Below are 13,702 nucleotides of genomic sequence, written 5' to 3'. Positions count from 1 at the left end.
AGTCTGGCACTGGTAGTTGTTTCTGCCTGGATAGAGCCACATTGTCTCTCTCCGACTTTGCTGTGGCCAAGAGCTTTGGTTTCACCATCAGGCAACTGAAAACCTAGTTTCCCTCCATGTGACACTCATAAGCCCGTACAGGAAGCCGAGCACAGCTCTGTCCACAAAGCCTCCAAGAGGCTGGTGGCCGAGAGCAAGCGTGCTGGTACAGGTCCAGGCTCGGCCGGGCAGGCCCCGGGCTGTGAGGTGCTCCAGCGGAGGCCAGAGTGTGGGAGCTCAGGGCAGGCGAGAGGGCAAGGACGAACCGGAACTGGAATGAACTAAGGAGAAGCCTGCATCTGCCGCTTACGGGCTGGGCTGGTTGGAAACATGTCCAGAAATTCTGTGACACTCTCTTCAAAAGGTGAATGTGGGCTGGATTTAGTGGCTCACTTCTAACACATAGAATAGAGCTGTAGGGATGATGGCGTCCACCTCCCAAACTAGCCCATAAAAGACAATGAAGCTTCCATCTCTCTCTCTCCCTCCCTCTCTCTCTCTCGCTCTCTGATCACTGGCTCTGGGGGGAGCTGACTGCTTATAGGAGAGGCCCACACGGCAAGGAGCCTCTTGCGAGTGGCCATGTGAGTGAGCCATCTTGGAAGCAGCCCCTCCAGCGCCAGCCAAGCTTTGAGGGGACCACGGCCTTGGCCAACATGTTGACTGCAATGTCAGGAGACGCCCCACGCCTGGACCACCCAGCAAATTGCTCCCAGATTCCTGACCCACAGAAACAGAGAAAAATGAATGTCCACTGTTTTGGACCCTGAGTTCTGGGACAATTTACTCCCCTACAACAGATAACTAAGCCACGGGTTCTTTGGCCCCAACAAGTCTCTTCATTTCTCTGTGCCTTCATTTTGTTATTATTAAATACACTTAATAATTCCTACCTTACAGGAGTGTTAAATGATACACACTATGTTGATAGTTCTCTAACTTTGGATTTCAGACCCCTCTTATTTTCTTAAAATTGAGGACCTGAAAGAGCTTTGGATTACGTGATCTTCACCTACCATACAGCATAATATATTCCACTTTCTATCCCTGAGGGGATACCTGCGCTGGAGAGCTGTCCTACGTCACCCCGCCAGCTAGCGAGGGGTTGGTAGAGAAATGCTGATCTAGAAATCACAACTAGTTTTCGCTTGTGCAGAATCATTCAGATCTTCCTGAGACAAGGATGGGCAACTCTGAGGTTTCATTTTGTTTTGTTTTTAGGATTTTTAACTGAGACATTTCTAAAATATTTTATTATATCACTTAAAATAACAGATCCACTTTATGTTAACACAATATCATGTTCTTAATGAAACCTCTATTTTTCAAAGCAAAAAAAAAAAAAACAACTAGTGTGAAGAGTGGCACTGTTTGATGTTTCGGCAAATGTCTTGCATGCCTGGCTTCATAGCAGATCCCTGGATTCTGTAGCTGCATCTCCACCAACCTGCTGCATGGCTGGCCTCGCGCAAACAGACAGCTGGAAAAGGGGGGGGGTCTCACGGAACCCCAGGGGACTCTGGCCTCACTTTGCAACATCTGACTTTGTGAGGGCCTCTGGCGAAATCAGTGCCTGACCATGCAGCCTATCACGATGATGAGGAGGATTTGAACCATCACCTGCGGAGCAGCCAGTGTGGCATTACAGGTGCCGTAACAGCGGGAGTCGGCCCCGGTGCCAGGTCTGCACCCCTGGTTCCCCACGGATAAGCTGGAGCTTGGGCTAGCGCAATGCTGAAGCTCAGGGCGACTCCCCCTCCTCCCACCTCTTCTTCACCTCCAGAGGTTCTGCCAGGGGAGCGGCTCCTCTGCTTCTACTTCTTAGGAGAAGGGATCTTGCAAGTGCAAGTCACTGAATTCCATACACTGGTGCTGCCCCGTCTCCTCCCATCTCTTCCTTTCTTCTGTGAAACACGGAGGGCCAAGCCGGCAACGCTCACATGGCCGATGACCCCACCAGCTCAGGGTGAGCCGTATGGGAAGGATATGGATGGAAAAACTTGAGGACTGAGGACCTATAGATGTGCAAGTGAGCCCGGGGAGTCCATGAGCCCGGCTAGGGCTGGAGGTTGGCACTGCACTGCACCTGACGTCATCTTTCTAAATCTATTCAACTGATTGTTTACATGTGGCATTAAAGAAGACAATGCACAGCACCCTCGTCTAGGGCAATGCTTTTGTTGGACCGCTAGCAAGCTGGTCTGCTGAGAGCAGACCCCAAGGAGAGGGAGCTGAAACCTGGGCACCCACAGCACGGGACCCTCAACTTACTGAGAGCTGAGTCTGGGTGCAGGGCCTTTTCCTGAATGACGGCAGAAAATCTCCCACAGTTGAATCTTCGGTGGCTTTTTTTCTCCATCTTTTGCTTCCTAGGAAAGGTACATAAGAGCCCATGAACTCTAAGTACAGTTTAACTGGAGATATGGGATGTACTGGTACAACCGAAGTGTTACATTTCGGAATCAGAGCCCTGAGCCACGTAGGCGTGGCTTGCAGGTGTCTCCCTCCCCGTCCCCCCACCCCGCCTGCTGGAGAGCTTCCTTGCTGACACTGGCACCAGCACAGTTTGGCCTTGTAAGAACATATCTACAAAGCGTTAAAAATAGACGCTTGATTCCACAGAGAACAGCTCATCATCATACACCTGGACACAAAATAGAAACTTGCAACACGGAATTATCGAAGTTGGAGCGCTTCCCATATTCATAATTCAAAATCAGTTCTGATCAGGGGGAGAAGCCGTGTGACCCAGCAGCACTGGGTCACGTGGCTCTGCCTCTATCAGCGCAAGCTGAGTGTGTGCGAAGCCTGGCGTCCGGCCGGGAAGTGTGTGGGGTTAATAGCGGATTCAGGCCACCAGGGGGCATCAGGAAGAAGCAACTGCACTGGCTTTTAGGAGACTTTTTGTGTCCGCAGCCTCCCGCCCGCGCTGACGTAAAGCCTAACTCCTTCAAAGGATCCATTCAAACACTTCCCAACAAAGCTTCTGCTCGGCCTCTGGGCTGCAGCAGGAGCCCCAGGGAACACTGCGCATTCTCGGAGTGGAGGGCCCCGTGCCCGAGAGACCCTGGCACGAACGAGCCTGACGCAGTGCTGGGCAAAGGCGCACTTGTCCGACTGTGCCCAGGCCTGTTGCTGGCGGGGGTGGGGGCAGGGCTTGGGGCTCAAGGGTGGGGGTGCTGAGAAGCCAGGCCCCTTCCCCCGTCCTGGAACGACATGCCGTCCGCCTGACTCACGTTTTTCCTCACACCTCATCTTCTGTTCCCACCCTGTGCCTCTGGGTCAGCTGAACGTCTACTCTGCAGCTCGGAGCCCTCGGAACGCACTCCAGCGAGCGCAACCCAACACGTGACCAGGCTCCTGCTGCTTCTTTTAAGCTCCTTGGTGCACTAAAATAACTGCCAATGGCGATCCTGCGGGAGCAGTTTTCAAGGGGCCAAAGCAGCTACAGGGTGCTCTTAAATCCAGCGCCTTGCGTCAGAAGTTTCATCGAGGGATAAGCATTTGACCATCAGCGTGCGCTGCGATTGACCCACACAAAGGCAACGATTTGCAAATACCCTGAAACCGGTGCCTACATCAGCAAGCAAATCCTATGGGAGAGATTTAATCCTGGGGGAGTAGACAGCCCTCCCTTAAGGACTATCTCCTCAAGGATTATGTCTTTGGGAAGATTTCAGTGCCTAAGTCCCCCTATCTCCTGCTCCCTCGGCAGCAATGGATTCCCTGCCAGACCTGACCTCACACCCGGCGCTGCCTTCCTGTCCAGCTTGGCCTTCGCCAAGGAACACATTCGGTCTGGAACGCTGGGCCCGGCGTGGGTACTTACGTGGCTCAGTGGGGTCCAGCCCAGGGAGTTTGGAAGAGAAACATTCAGTTCCCCGAATGCTTTTTGTGTGTCAGAACACTTGTGTTACACTTACTAAAACACTAAAAGTCTCCACACTAAGTGAACGGAGGGAGGCTGGGTGACTCGGTGGGCAAGGGTCATTAGCGTGTCCCTGTCATTCACGGAAAACTCAGCACTGACGACTGACAGGGTGGTTTAACGGAGTGCTCCCCACCAGATGACAGGGGAATTTTTAGCACAAACTCCACACTGTTTCTTTTTTTAGGAGTGGAAAGGCCATAGAAGGCTTAGGACGGGTGCCCATCCCCGTGATGGAGCACCTTCTAACAGGAAGCTTCGGTCTCTCCCACTCTGCCACCTGCTTCTGTTAGAGACCATTCTGTACAAACAACAGCGCCTCCCTCCCGGCTCTGCCCTTCTAAAGTTCAGTGAGCCAAGCCTCGGCCGCAGGCCACAGTGAGCTGCAAGGTGGTGCCTCTTGCTAACTCAAGAGGAGCTGCAAACTAGTGATCACCAATTCACTCAGGCTAACAGTTGATCCAATGGGAGTTTCAAAGGCGTAAAGAATTTCTCCTGGGGCTGGCACTGTGGCATACTGGGTAAAGCCCCGTCCTGCTGTGCTGGCACCCCATATGGGCACCGATTTGAGTCCCAGCTGCTCTACTTCTGATCCAGCTCCCAGCTAATGCGCGGGAAAGCAGTGGAGGATGGCCCAAGTCCTTGGGCCCCTGCATTCATGTGGGAGGCCTGGAAGAAGCTCCTAGCTTCAGTTGTGGCCATTTGGGGAAAGGGTCAGTAGATGGAAGATCTCTCTCTCTCTCTCTCTCTCTCTCTCTCCCTCTGTCTCTCAAACTCTGCCTTTCATACAAATAAACAAATCTTTAGCAAATAAAAGAATTTCTTCTTAGGATTTGATATGATGTCGTTTGCTGGGGTGGGAACATGGCTTGCTTAGGAAGGGGGAGAGGGGTGAGGCTTGTTCCCAGCGGGACAGGCAGGGGCAGGTGACACAGCCAGGGCAGACTTCTGCGAGCCCTCAGGGGACAGCGGGGAGGATGAGAGCCACAGCTCAGCCCCAGCTGGGTCAGTGGTGCCCACAGTCACGGCAGTCATCACACCCGCCGGACCTCCCCCCAGCCTGGGACTGCAGCAGCAGCGAGAGCCCTCACCATTCAACCAGGCGGCGGCGGCAGAAGGCGCATCTGGAGCTGAACACCGCTGTCTCTGCTCGCTCCTGCCTCCCCGAGGGGCCGCTTCGGTCCTCCTGCACCACAGAGCACACAGAGATGGGGACGTGGTGACACAGGGCGCGACTCACCGCGGATGCACAGGCACCAAGCTCGGCCTGGTCAGGCCCCTCTCACAGGTGGGGAACAGGCAGAGGAAGGACAGGTGCCCACCCCTACCTCTGCCCCGCCCTCGGTGAGACCCGGCCTCCCTCCCATGGCCTGGGGCTTGGAGACAGGAAGTTTCAATGCCCCTGCTGGTTTCTCCCCTTCTCTTTTACAATCTGGGGTACAGATGAGAGAATACTTTCCCCTTTTATTCTTTCCTTTAGTTTCACGTTACCCCAAGTTCCACAAGCAGACGAGCAGTTAGGAAATGACTGGTTAAATCCATCAACCTGCCCAGCGAACTGGACCAGGAATTCAAGGTTGGGGACAGTCTTTCTTGAGACCTCTGTGATGGATTCCATGCCCCTTTCAACACAAAGCGCTCACCCCACTGTGGTGCATTTCTGACCGTGGCCTTACACTTCTAGAAGCAGAAAGTCAGTGGGCTTTTCCCACCACCATAAACAATGCTGGCACAAGCATCGCGGGACACACAGCTTTTTCCACATGTTGAATTACTTCCTGAGGAAGCATCCAGACCAAAGGCTGGGACGTGCTTGTGTGATGACACACAGCGCCTAGCTACTTTCCACAAAAGCTGTGTGGATCACACGGCCACCGACAGTGTGGATGGCTCAGGTGTGGCACACCTTCCTTGGCATGGGGAACTGCCACTTGAAATGCTTCTGTTCATTTTGGGGGGCCACTTTCTGCTAGTTAGCACTTCCAGTGCTATTAAAAGGATATGAGGGGGGGCCGGCACTGTGGCATTGCAGGTAAAGCCACCACCTGCAGTCCCGGCTGCTCCACTTCTGAACCAGCACTCTGCTACGGCCTAGGAAAGCAGTGGAAGATGGCCCAAGTCCTTGGGCCCCTGAACCGGCATAGGAGACCCAGAGAAAGCTCCTGGCTCCTGGCTTTGGTTCGGCGCAGCTCTGGCCATTGCGGCCATCTGGGGAGTGAACCAGTAGATGGAAGACCGTTCTCTCTCTCATTCTCTCTCTCTCTCTCTCTCTCTCTCTCTCTCTCTCTGCCTCTGCCCCTCTATAACTCTACCTTTCAAATAAACAAATCTTAAAAAAAAAAAAGGAGATAAGCATTGCCTCACTATTTATTTCTCATATGCTGTATTTTCTACTTGGGCTTTTAGTTCATATCCTCTATCCATTTTTTTTTTTTTGAGATTTCAGCATTTTCTTATTCATTATGCACCTGATGTTTCTCATTTAGTCTTTATTGCTTCCCACTATCCTGGCACTTACCTCATTTTAGCAATGAGTAACCCAAGGCTCAGCGAATTTAAGCAACAAGACAAGGTCACATGGAGAGGAAGTGGCAGAGCTGGGATCTGAACCTTCACCCCCACACGCTTGTGTTCTTACCCACAATTCCACTCCTCTGTGCTTTTGTCAGAGCACTTGGCAGAATACATGTCTCAACACTGAACATTCATTGGTCTTAATATTTTCCCCGTTGTCTGCCTTTCAAAAAATTGACTGTCAGGGCCAGTGTTGTGGCGTAGTGGGTTAAGCTGCCGCCTGCAGTGCTGGCATCCCATATGGGTGCCAGTTCAAGTCCAGGCTGCCCCACTTTCAATCCAGCTCTCTGCTATGGCCTGGGAATGCAGTAGAAGATGGCCCAAGTGCTCGCGCCCTTGCACCTGTGTGGGAGACCTGGAAGAAGCTCCTGGCTCCTGGCTTTGGCTTGGCCTAGCCCTGGCCATTGTGGCCATCTGGGGAGTGAACCAGTGGATGGAAGACCTCTCTCTCTCTCTCTCTCTCTCTCTGCCTCTCTGTAACTCTGCTTTTCCAATAAATAAATAAATCTTTAAACAAACTGACTGTGGGTTCCCATTTTGCAAATATAAATTAAATGTTGATGTTCTCAGAGAAGGGGTGCAAACAGCCAAGGAACAGATGAAAATAAATAATCCAGCACAGATTAAAACAATGGGATTCCAGTTTTCACTTATTATTTTAACAAAGGTTGCTAAGAAATAAACATTATCGGGGGTGCTAACATTCCCCAGGCTCTGTGGTGGGCCTTCACCCTGCAGCCACCTTTCTAAAGGCTGGTTCATCAGAACTTTCAAAGCACACTGTCTGAACCACTAACAGCAATCCTTGGTTTTTATTCTACAGAAATCATCAACTATGAACAAAAGTTTGCATATGAAACGATGCTGCCTGAAACCAGGTTTATAATATCAAAGAAATGGCAAAAAAAAAAAAAAGTCTCACTAAGGGGACTATTTAAATGCATCGGGGTACATCCATGTAATAAAATATGATGCAGTCATTAAAAAGGAAGCTAGAAATTTATTCTAAAGGTTGTAAACAGCTGCTTACAATATAATGTTAAGCAAAAAAGCAGGTCACAAAATGTATAGGATGATCCCATTTTTGCAAAAATCTGTGTGCAAGGAAAAAAAAAAAGCCTGGAAGGATGTACACTAAAATATTAGCGATGATTATTCTCCGGTGAAATTTTCTTCTATTTCCTGATTTCTTTTTCAATAAGTATATGATACTTTTATAATTTTGAAAATAAAGGGTGTTTTACTCCCTCCCTTTTCCCCATGTTTTCTTTCGTCACTGCTAAGCCAACGGGGTCATCTATGCCTGTGACATTTAAGGCAGACTGACATCAGCTGCCCTCCTCAAAGTTAGGAGCCTTGGGCCTTAGCATCTCCCATCACTTGCTCCAGTCTCACTTTTCTAAGCCACTCGTCTGCAAAAGTCTTTGCAAACTGTCAAGCTCTGAACCCACAGAACTATTACATTACCGTTTACTGCTTATTTTAATATTGATATCATTTTAGACCTAGGAGGTTGCAATGCTACTACTTTCAATATATTCATAATGAAATCATCTCTAGGCTCTTACTGCTCAAAGCCTCATGCCAGGGCCTGAACGCAGTCGGCACCCCCGGGGTGCCTGTTAGCACTGCAGAATTAACTGCAGGCTCACCAGACCTGCATTTCAACACAGCCCTCAACGGTCAGGTGGGAGAAGCCCCGGCCAGGTGCAGGGGCCTGGCCGGGTTTCTCCCCGGCGCTCAAGCAGAAGGGAACGCCAGCAAAACCACTTCTGTCACTAGCACGCACGCCCAGGACACGCCTGTTAGTACCGGAGCCAGATGATCTCGGTTGTACCCATTTCGCAGTCCGCGTCGGCCGCAGGGTAATAAGGAGCCAATGGAGGGAAGAGGCGGGGACTCTGGGGTCGGGAGGCAGCCTCGAGGCCGTTCAACTGGCTGGCCCCGCACAGCCGCTTAGGTGACTGGTTACGAATGCAGCGTGAGAGTCAGTTCTGGAGCTACCTGGAAGCCGTAATTTGGGAGATTATTTAGCTTTTTTTCAATCTGGTGTCCACTCGCCTTCCTGGGCCGACAGGAAGGAGCCACCTCAGGTAAGGAGGGCTGCCGGGGGGCCTCCCCGATCCCAGCCATCCTAACCATCAGCCCCGCACCACGAGGCCCGCAGGCGCTGGCTAGCGCTCCAGGCCACTTTTCTTGGGCGCCTGGACCTGACCTCTGTCCGGTGCTTTGCTGTGGGAGTGGCAAGCGGAGGAGTCAGTTCTGCAGGGCACCCGGGCCCCTGTGGCATCACGTGACCAGCCCCCCGGGGTTGTTGGTCAGGGTGCCAACTTGGGCATCTGGGGGCAGCCACAGAGAGGACTCGCCCTTAGGTGCAGTCCTGCGGGAGGCCACTCAGGCACCCTCAGTGTCCACACTATCGCTGGGCATCGCCGCATCCTACCCGGAGCCCCGGCCTCCCACCGCTTTGAATGTCCCCTCCCACCTCCTCCCTTTCTAACCAGGGTTGCTTCTTGGGTCGCATCCTGTATAACTTCATCGTCGTGGCGGCTAACACGCAACTGCTGGGCTCGCTAAGGAGGCAGGCCATGCTTCACCTACTTTCTGTACATTAACTCACTGGAGCCCTGAGAAGCAGGTATTCGGATGCCCTTCCACGGAGACGAGAACTGAGTCACAGAGACGCTGCGTGACTTTCCCAAGATGACAGAGCTGGTGACGGAGCCGGGCTGTCTGGCTTCAGAATCGGGCGGGTTGTACTCTTACTTCTTGCAGTATGCTTTTAATGTGCTGTAACTATGTTTTTCAAAATTATTTATTTTGCAATAAATAATTCCCTGAGTCACTTCCCAAATGACCACAGCAGCCAGAAACTCCATCCAGGACCTCCGCATGGGTGGCGGGAACTCAGCGACTTGAGCCATTGCCTGCTGCCTCACATCAGCAGGAAGCGAGAATTGAATGGAGCTGTGCTTCAAACCCAGGCACTCGGATGTGGGACACAAGTGTCTTAGCCTCTGTCTTAACTGTTACAATGAATGCCAGCCCGTCATTATGTTGACTTCATTTGTTAGGCCTAAGTTTCCTTCACAGAAATGTAAGCACCTTGAGGGCAAGCAGTCTGTCTTATTTATGTTGCGCCCCCCATCACCTAGAAAAGTACCTGGCATCCAGCAATAAATACTGCTGAATGAATGAATGAATGAATGAGGCCAGCGGTAGATGTCTTTTCAGGGTTCCTCATCCAAAGCCATATGGAGTTGTTACCATCTCCCAACAGTTGCTGCGAACCTCAGGCCAAGCACATCAGAGCACAGGTGGCACTGGGAAAGCTGCCGGGTGGGCGGGGAGGCTGGCGCCCTGTGCTCCTGCCCACCACCTTGAAGCTGGCTCAGGGCAAGCAGAGTTACAGGCTGTGGCCCCGAGGCTGCCTGGGAAGCCCCAGGATCCTGGCTGTGAAACCCACAGAGGCTCCAGGTTCACTCCGGGGAGCCTTGACTCTAGGCCAGGCCTTCAGCCAACCGTACAGGATCCAAAGAAGAGAACAAAGGCACCAAGACCAGTGGAGCGCAGTGCCCGAGGTACAAAGGCAGAGCAGAGAAGGCTGCCTGGTCTCAAGGGGCCGTAAGTGACCTGACTCTGAAGCTGCCCCTGGAGCGAAGGGAGCTGCGTGTTCCCAGGAGGCAAACACATTTCTTTGGAAGGACTGGCAGTAGTTTTAGCTTTAGCTCTGACAGAAACCTCAAGTTCTGAGTATCAGCCCAGGCTGTGCTTTCAAAGACGGGGAGCAGTCAAGGGAAGGCAATTAGCTAGATGATTCCATTTCTCAGGGTTTTTATTTTAGTCTGAAATGTTCTGATAGTTCAGGCTATGAAAACAGGAAGTGAAGAAAGACAGCAGTGATGGATTTGAACGCCTAATCTTGCAAATGTAGAGGATCCAAAAGATTTTCACTGGAGAGAAAGAAAGTGCTGAAGTAGACTCAGAGCAAATAGCCATTTTGCCGGCTGTGCTGTTTTTATGTAGAAGAGGGAGTACAAGATTATTAGGAAGAAAAATTATGTTTTCCAGACATGATCCATAAAAGGTTTGCCATCTATCCAGAAAAAAAAAATAGCTCTCCAGTGGTTTATCAGTTTAAATTGCATCGTTACTTCCTAAGCTAATAAGATGCTTCCAAACCCAACACTTGAAATGGCTTCTAATTTTTAAAAACTGGCTTCCTTTGAAATATGACTCATGGAACTTTGGAAAGTTAAGTTTTCACAGAATATTAAAATAGAATTCAGAGAATCGATGAATTAGGAGTCTCCTCGCGCATAAACACCATTTTTTCTGGCACAAAACTAGGCTGTAGGTTGCCATATTACCTCGCCGGAGGGTGAGGAGGATTGTGGGTGCCAAGCCATGCAGGATAGCTGGCGAACTCGGGGGAGGAGAGAGCTAAATTATATTTGCTCTCCTAGGTTTTTCTCCTTAATCACACCAAGCAGTGTCTCCACCTTGAAGACCTGACCTTCTGATTTACTAAATAAACACAAGCAGGTCTCTTCTGGGCTATGTGCTCAGCATGCTAGCAGTGAGAGCAGTTCTTGAAAGTAGCACTGAGCTGTGTTATTACTGGGCCTGTCTTCAGAGGGGAATGATGATAGATGCCTGCCATGACTGGCTTCCTGTTTGTGGTTGCACCCCGAGAGCTGGCACACTGATCCTCATTGACTGTGCATCTCGGGGGTAGATCTCTGAATGGCTGCCACTGTCTCCACTATAAGCTGGGGTAGCAACAACTTGTTTATCTCGATCTGGTGATTTCAAGATTGCTTATGGTTCTGGGAGCTATGATTCTATGGATATAATTATTATGCCAATTAAAGAAGACATGAAGAATATGCATAATTTAATTAATAGACATGCTATAGATATAGGTGATGTGTATATATATTTTATATATATAATTTATATATATATTATATATATTTTATATATATAATTTATATATTTTTATATATATATATTTTATGTGTATATATATTTTATCCAACAAAGAGGATTCATGTTCTTCAAATCTATTACGTTGGCCGGTGCCACGGCTCACTAGGCTAATCCTCCGCCTTGCGGCGCCGGCATACCGGGTTCTAGTCCCGGTCGGGGCGCCGAATTCTGTCCCGGTTGCCCCTCTTCCAGGCCAGCTCTCTGCTGTGGCCCGAAAAGGCAGTGGAGGATGGCCCAAGTGCTTGGGCCCTGCACCCCATGGGAGACCGGGAGAAGTACCTGGCTCCTGCCATCGGATCAGCGCGGTGCGCAGGCCGCGGCGGCCATTGGAGGGTGAACCAACGGCAAAAAAGGAAGACCTTTCTCTCTGTCTCTCTCTCACTGTCCACTCTGCCTGTCAAAAAAAAAAAAAAAATCTATTACGTTTACAAAAATTTATCTCGTATTGGTCCACAAGACAGATGTCAGCAAATTCTCTTTCTTTAAGATTTATTTATTTGAAAGGCAGAGCAGCAGAGAGAGAGGGAAAGACAAAAATTTCCCTCTGCTGATTCAATCCCCAAATGACCACAACAGCCAGGGCTGGGACAGGATGAAGGCAGGAGCTTCATCCAGGCCTCCCATGTAGGTGGCAGGGGCCCAAGTACCTGGGACATTGTCTTCTGGCTCCCAGGATGCATTAGCAAGAATCTGGATCAGAAGTGGAGTAGCCAGTACTCAAACCAGCACTCTGTAAGGGATGCCAGCATTGCAAGAAACCACTTAACCTGGTGTACCACTTTACAGCCCACAACAAATTCTCAGACGTTAAAAAGTATACCATCTGGGCCAGCGCTGCGGCTCGCTAGGCTAATCCTCCACCTGTGGCGCCGGCACACGGGGTTCTAGTCCCAGTCGGGGCGCCAGATTCTGTCCCGGTTGCTCCTCTTCCAGTCCAGCTCTCTGTTGTGGCCCGGGAGTGCAGTGGAGGATGACCCAAGTCCTTGGGCCCTGCACCCGCATGGGAGACCAGGAGAAGCACCTGGCTCCTGGCTTCGGATTGGCGCAGTGCGCCAGCCGGAGCGGCCATTGGGGGTGAACCGACGGAAAAGGAAGACCTTTCTCTGTCTCTCTCTCTCACTGTCCACTCTGTCAAAAAATAAAAATAAAATTAAAAAAAGTATACCATCCATATTCTCTGATCACTAGAAACTAACAGCGAAATAGCCTAAAACAGCCTATGTAATTAGAGGTAGGCATTTGTCTGGTGGTTGGGCTGCTACTTGGGACACTTGCATCCCATATAGGAGTACCTGGGTTCAAGTCTTGGCTCTGCTTCCAGTTCTAGCTTATTGCTAATGCACACCCTGGGAGGCCACAGATGATGGCTCATGCAGTGGGGTCTCTGCTACCCTTGTAGGAGACCAGGATTGAGTTCCTGGCTCCTGTCTTTAGCCTGGCCTGATCCCAGCCATTGTAGGCATCTGGGAAGTCAACCAGGAGATAGAAGAAATTGTGTGTGTGTATGTGTCTATATGCCTTCCAAATAAAATAAATAAAAAACCCCTAACTGGAAATTTTAACACTCACCTAAATAATTTTGGATTAAATGGGAAATAAAGATAGAAATAAGAATAATTTTATAAATGAATGATAAATGAGAGAACAGCATATAAAACCAATGTAATGCAGTTAAACTAGTACTCTGAGGAAATTTTATAGTGCTAAAATGCATTATAAGAAAATTTTGAAAAACCAATAATGTAAATATTTGAAACAGGAAGACAGAAAAAGAAGTATAAATAAACCCAGGAAAAAGAAGGGATTCATAAAAATAAGCAGAAATAAAAATTTGAAAGTATTTGATTAATAAATTATGCTTTCTTTGAAACTATAAATTGCTGGTAAATTTGGGAAACATAAATATCATCAAGAATGAGTAGGGGCTGGCGCTGTGACAAAGCAGGTAAAGCCACCATCAGTAGTGCTGGCATCCCATGTGGGCGCCAGTTCAAGTCCCGACTGTCCATTTCCAATCCAGCTTCCTGCTAATGCACCTGGGAAAGCAGTAGAAGATGGTCCAAGACCTTGTGCCCCTGCACCCAGGTAGGAGACATGGAAGAAGCTCCAGGCTTCTGGCTTTGGATCGACCCAGCTCTGGCCTTTTGAGGGATGAAACAGCAGATGGAA

General features: G+C 50.0%; 1 protein-coding gene across 1 annotated transcript in view; it reads right to left on the bottom strand.

Annotated features, from left to right (window-relative positions):
• The window catches only part of AKNAD1 (AKNA domain containing 1), a 38,019-nt gene that overhangs the window by 6,042 nt on the left and 18,275 nt on the right, over positions 1-13,702 (bottom strand). Inside the window, exons 8-11 of the mRNA XM_089299391.1 lie at positions 9,043-9,114; positions 8,354-8,505; positions 5,059-5,202; positions 2,311-2,408 (exon numbers count right to left, since the gene is read on the bottom strand). Coding sequence (XP_089155517.1) covers positions 2,311-2,408; positions 5,059-5,202; positions 8,354-8,505; positions 9,043-9,114 — 466 coding nt within the window. The remainder of the gene's footprint in view (positions 1-2,310; positions 2,409-5,058; positions 5,203-8,353; positions 8,506-9,042; positions 9,115-13,702) is intronic.

The sequence above is a fragment of the Oryctolagus cuniculus genome, chromosome 7 (assembly GCF_051225735.1).
Source record: "Oryctolagus cuniculus isolate XC-2025 breed Fujian yellow rabbit chromosome 7, ASM5122573v1, whole genome shotgun sequence".
Lineage (NCBI taxonomy): Eukaryota > Metazoa > Chordata > Mammalia > Lagomorpha > Leporidae > Oryctolagus > Oryctolagus cuniculus.
Note: the sequence above shows the minus strand (reverse complement) of the source record. Positions and strands in the feature narration are given on the sequence as shown.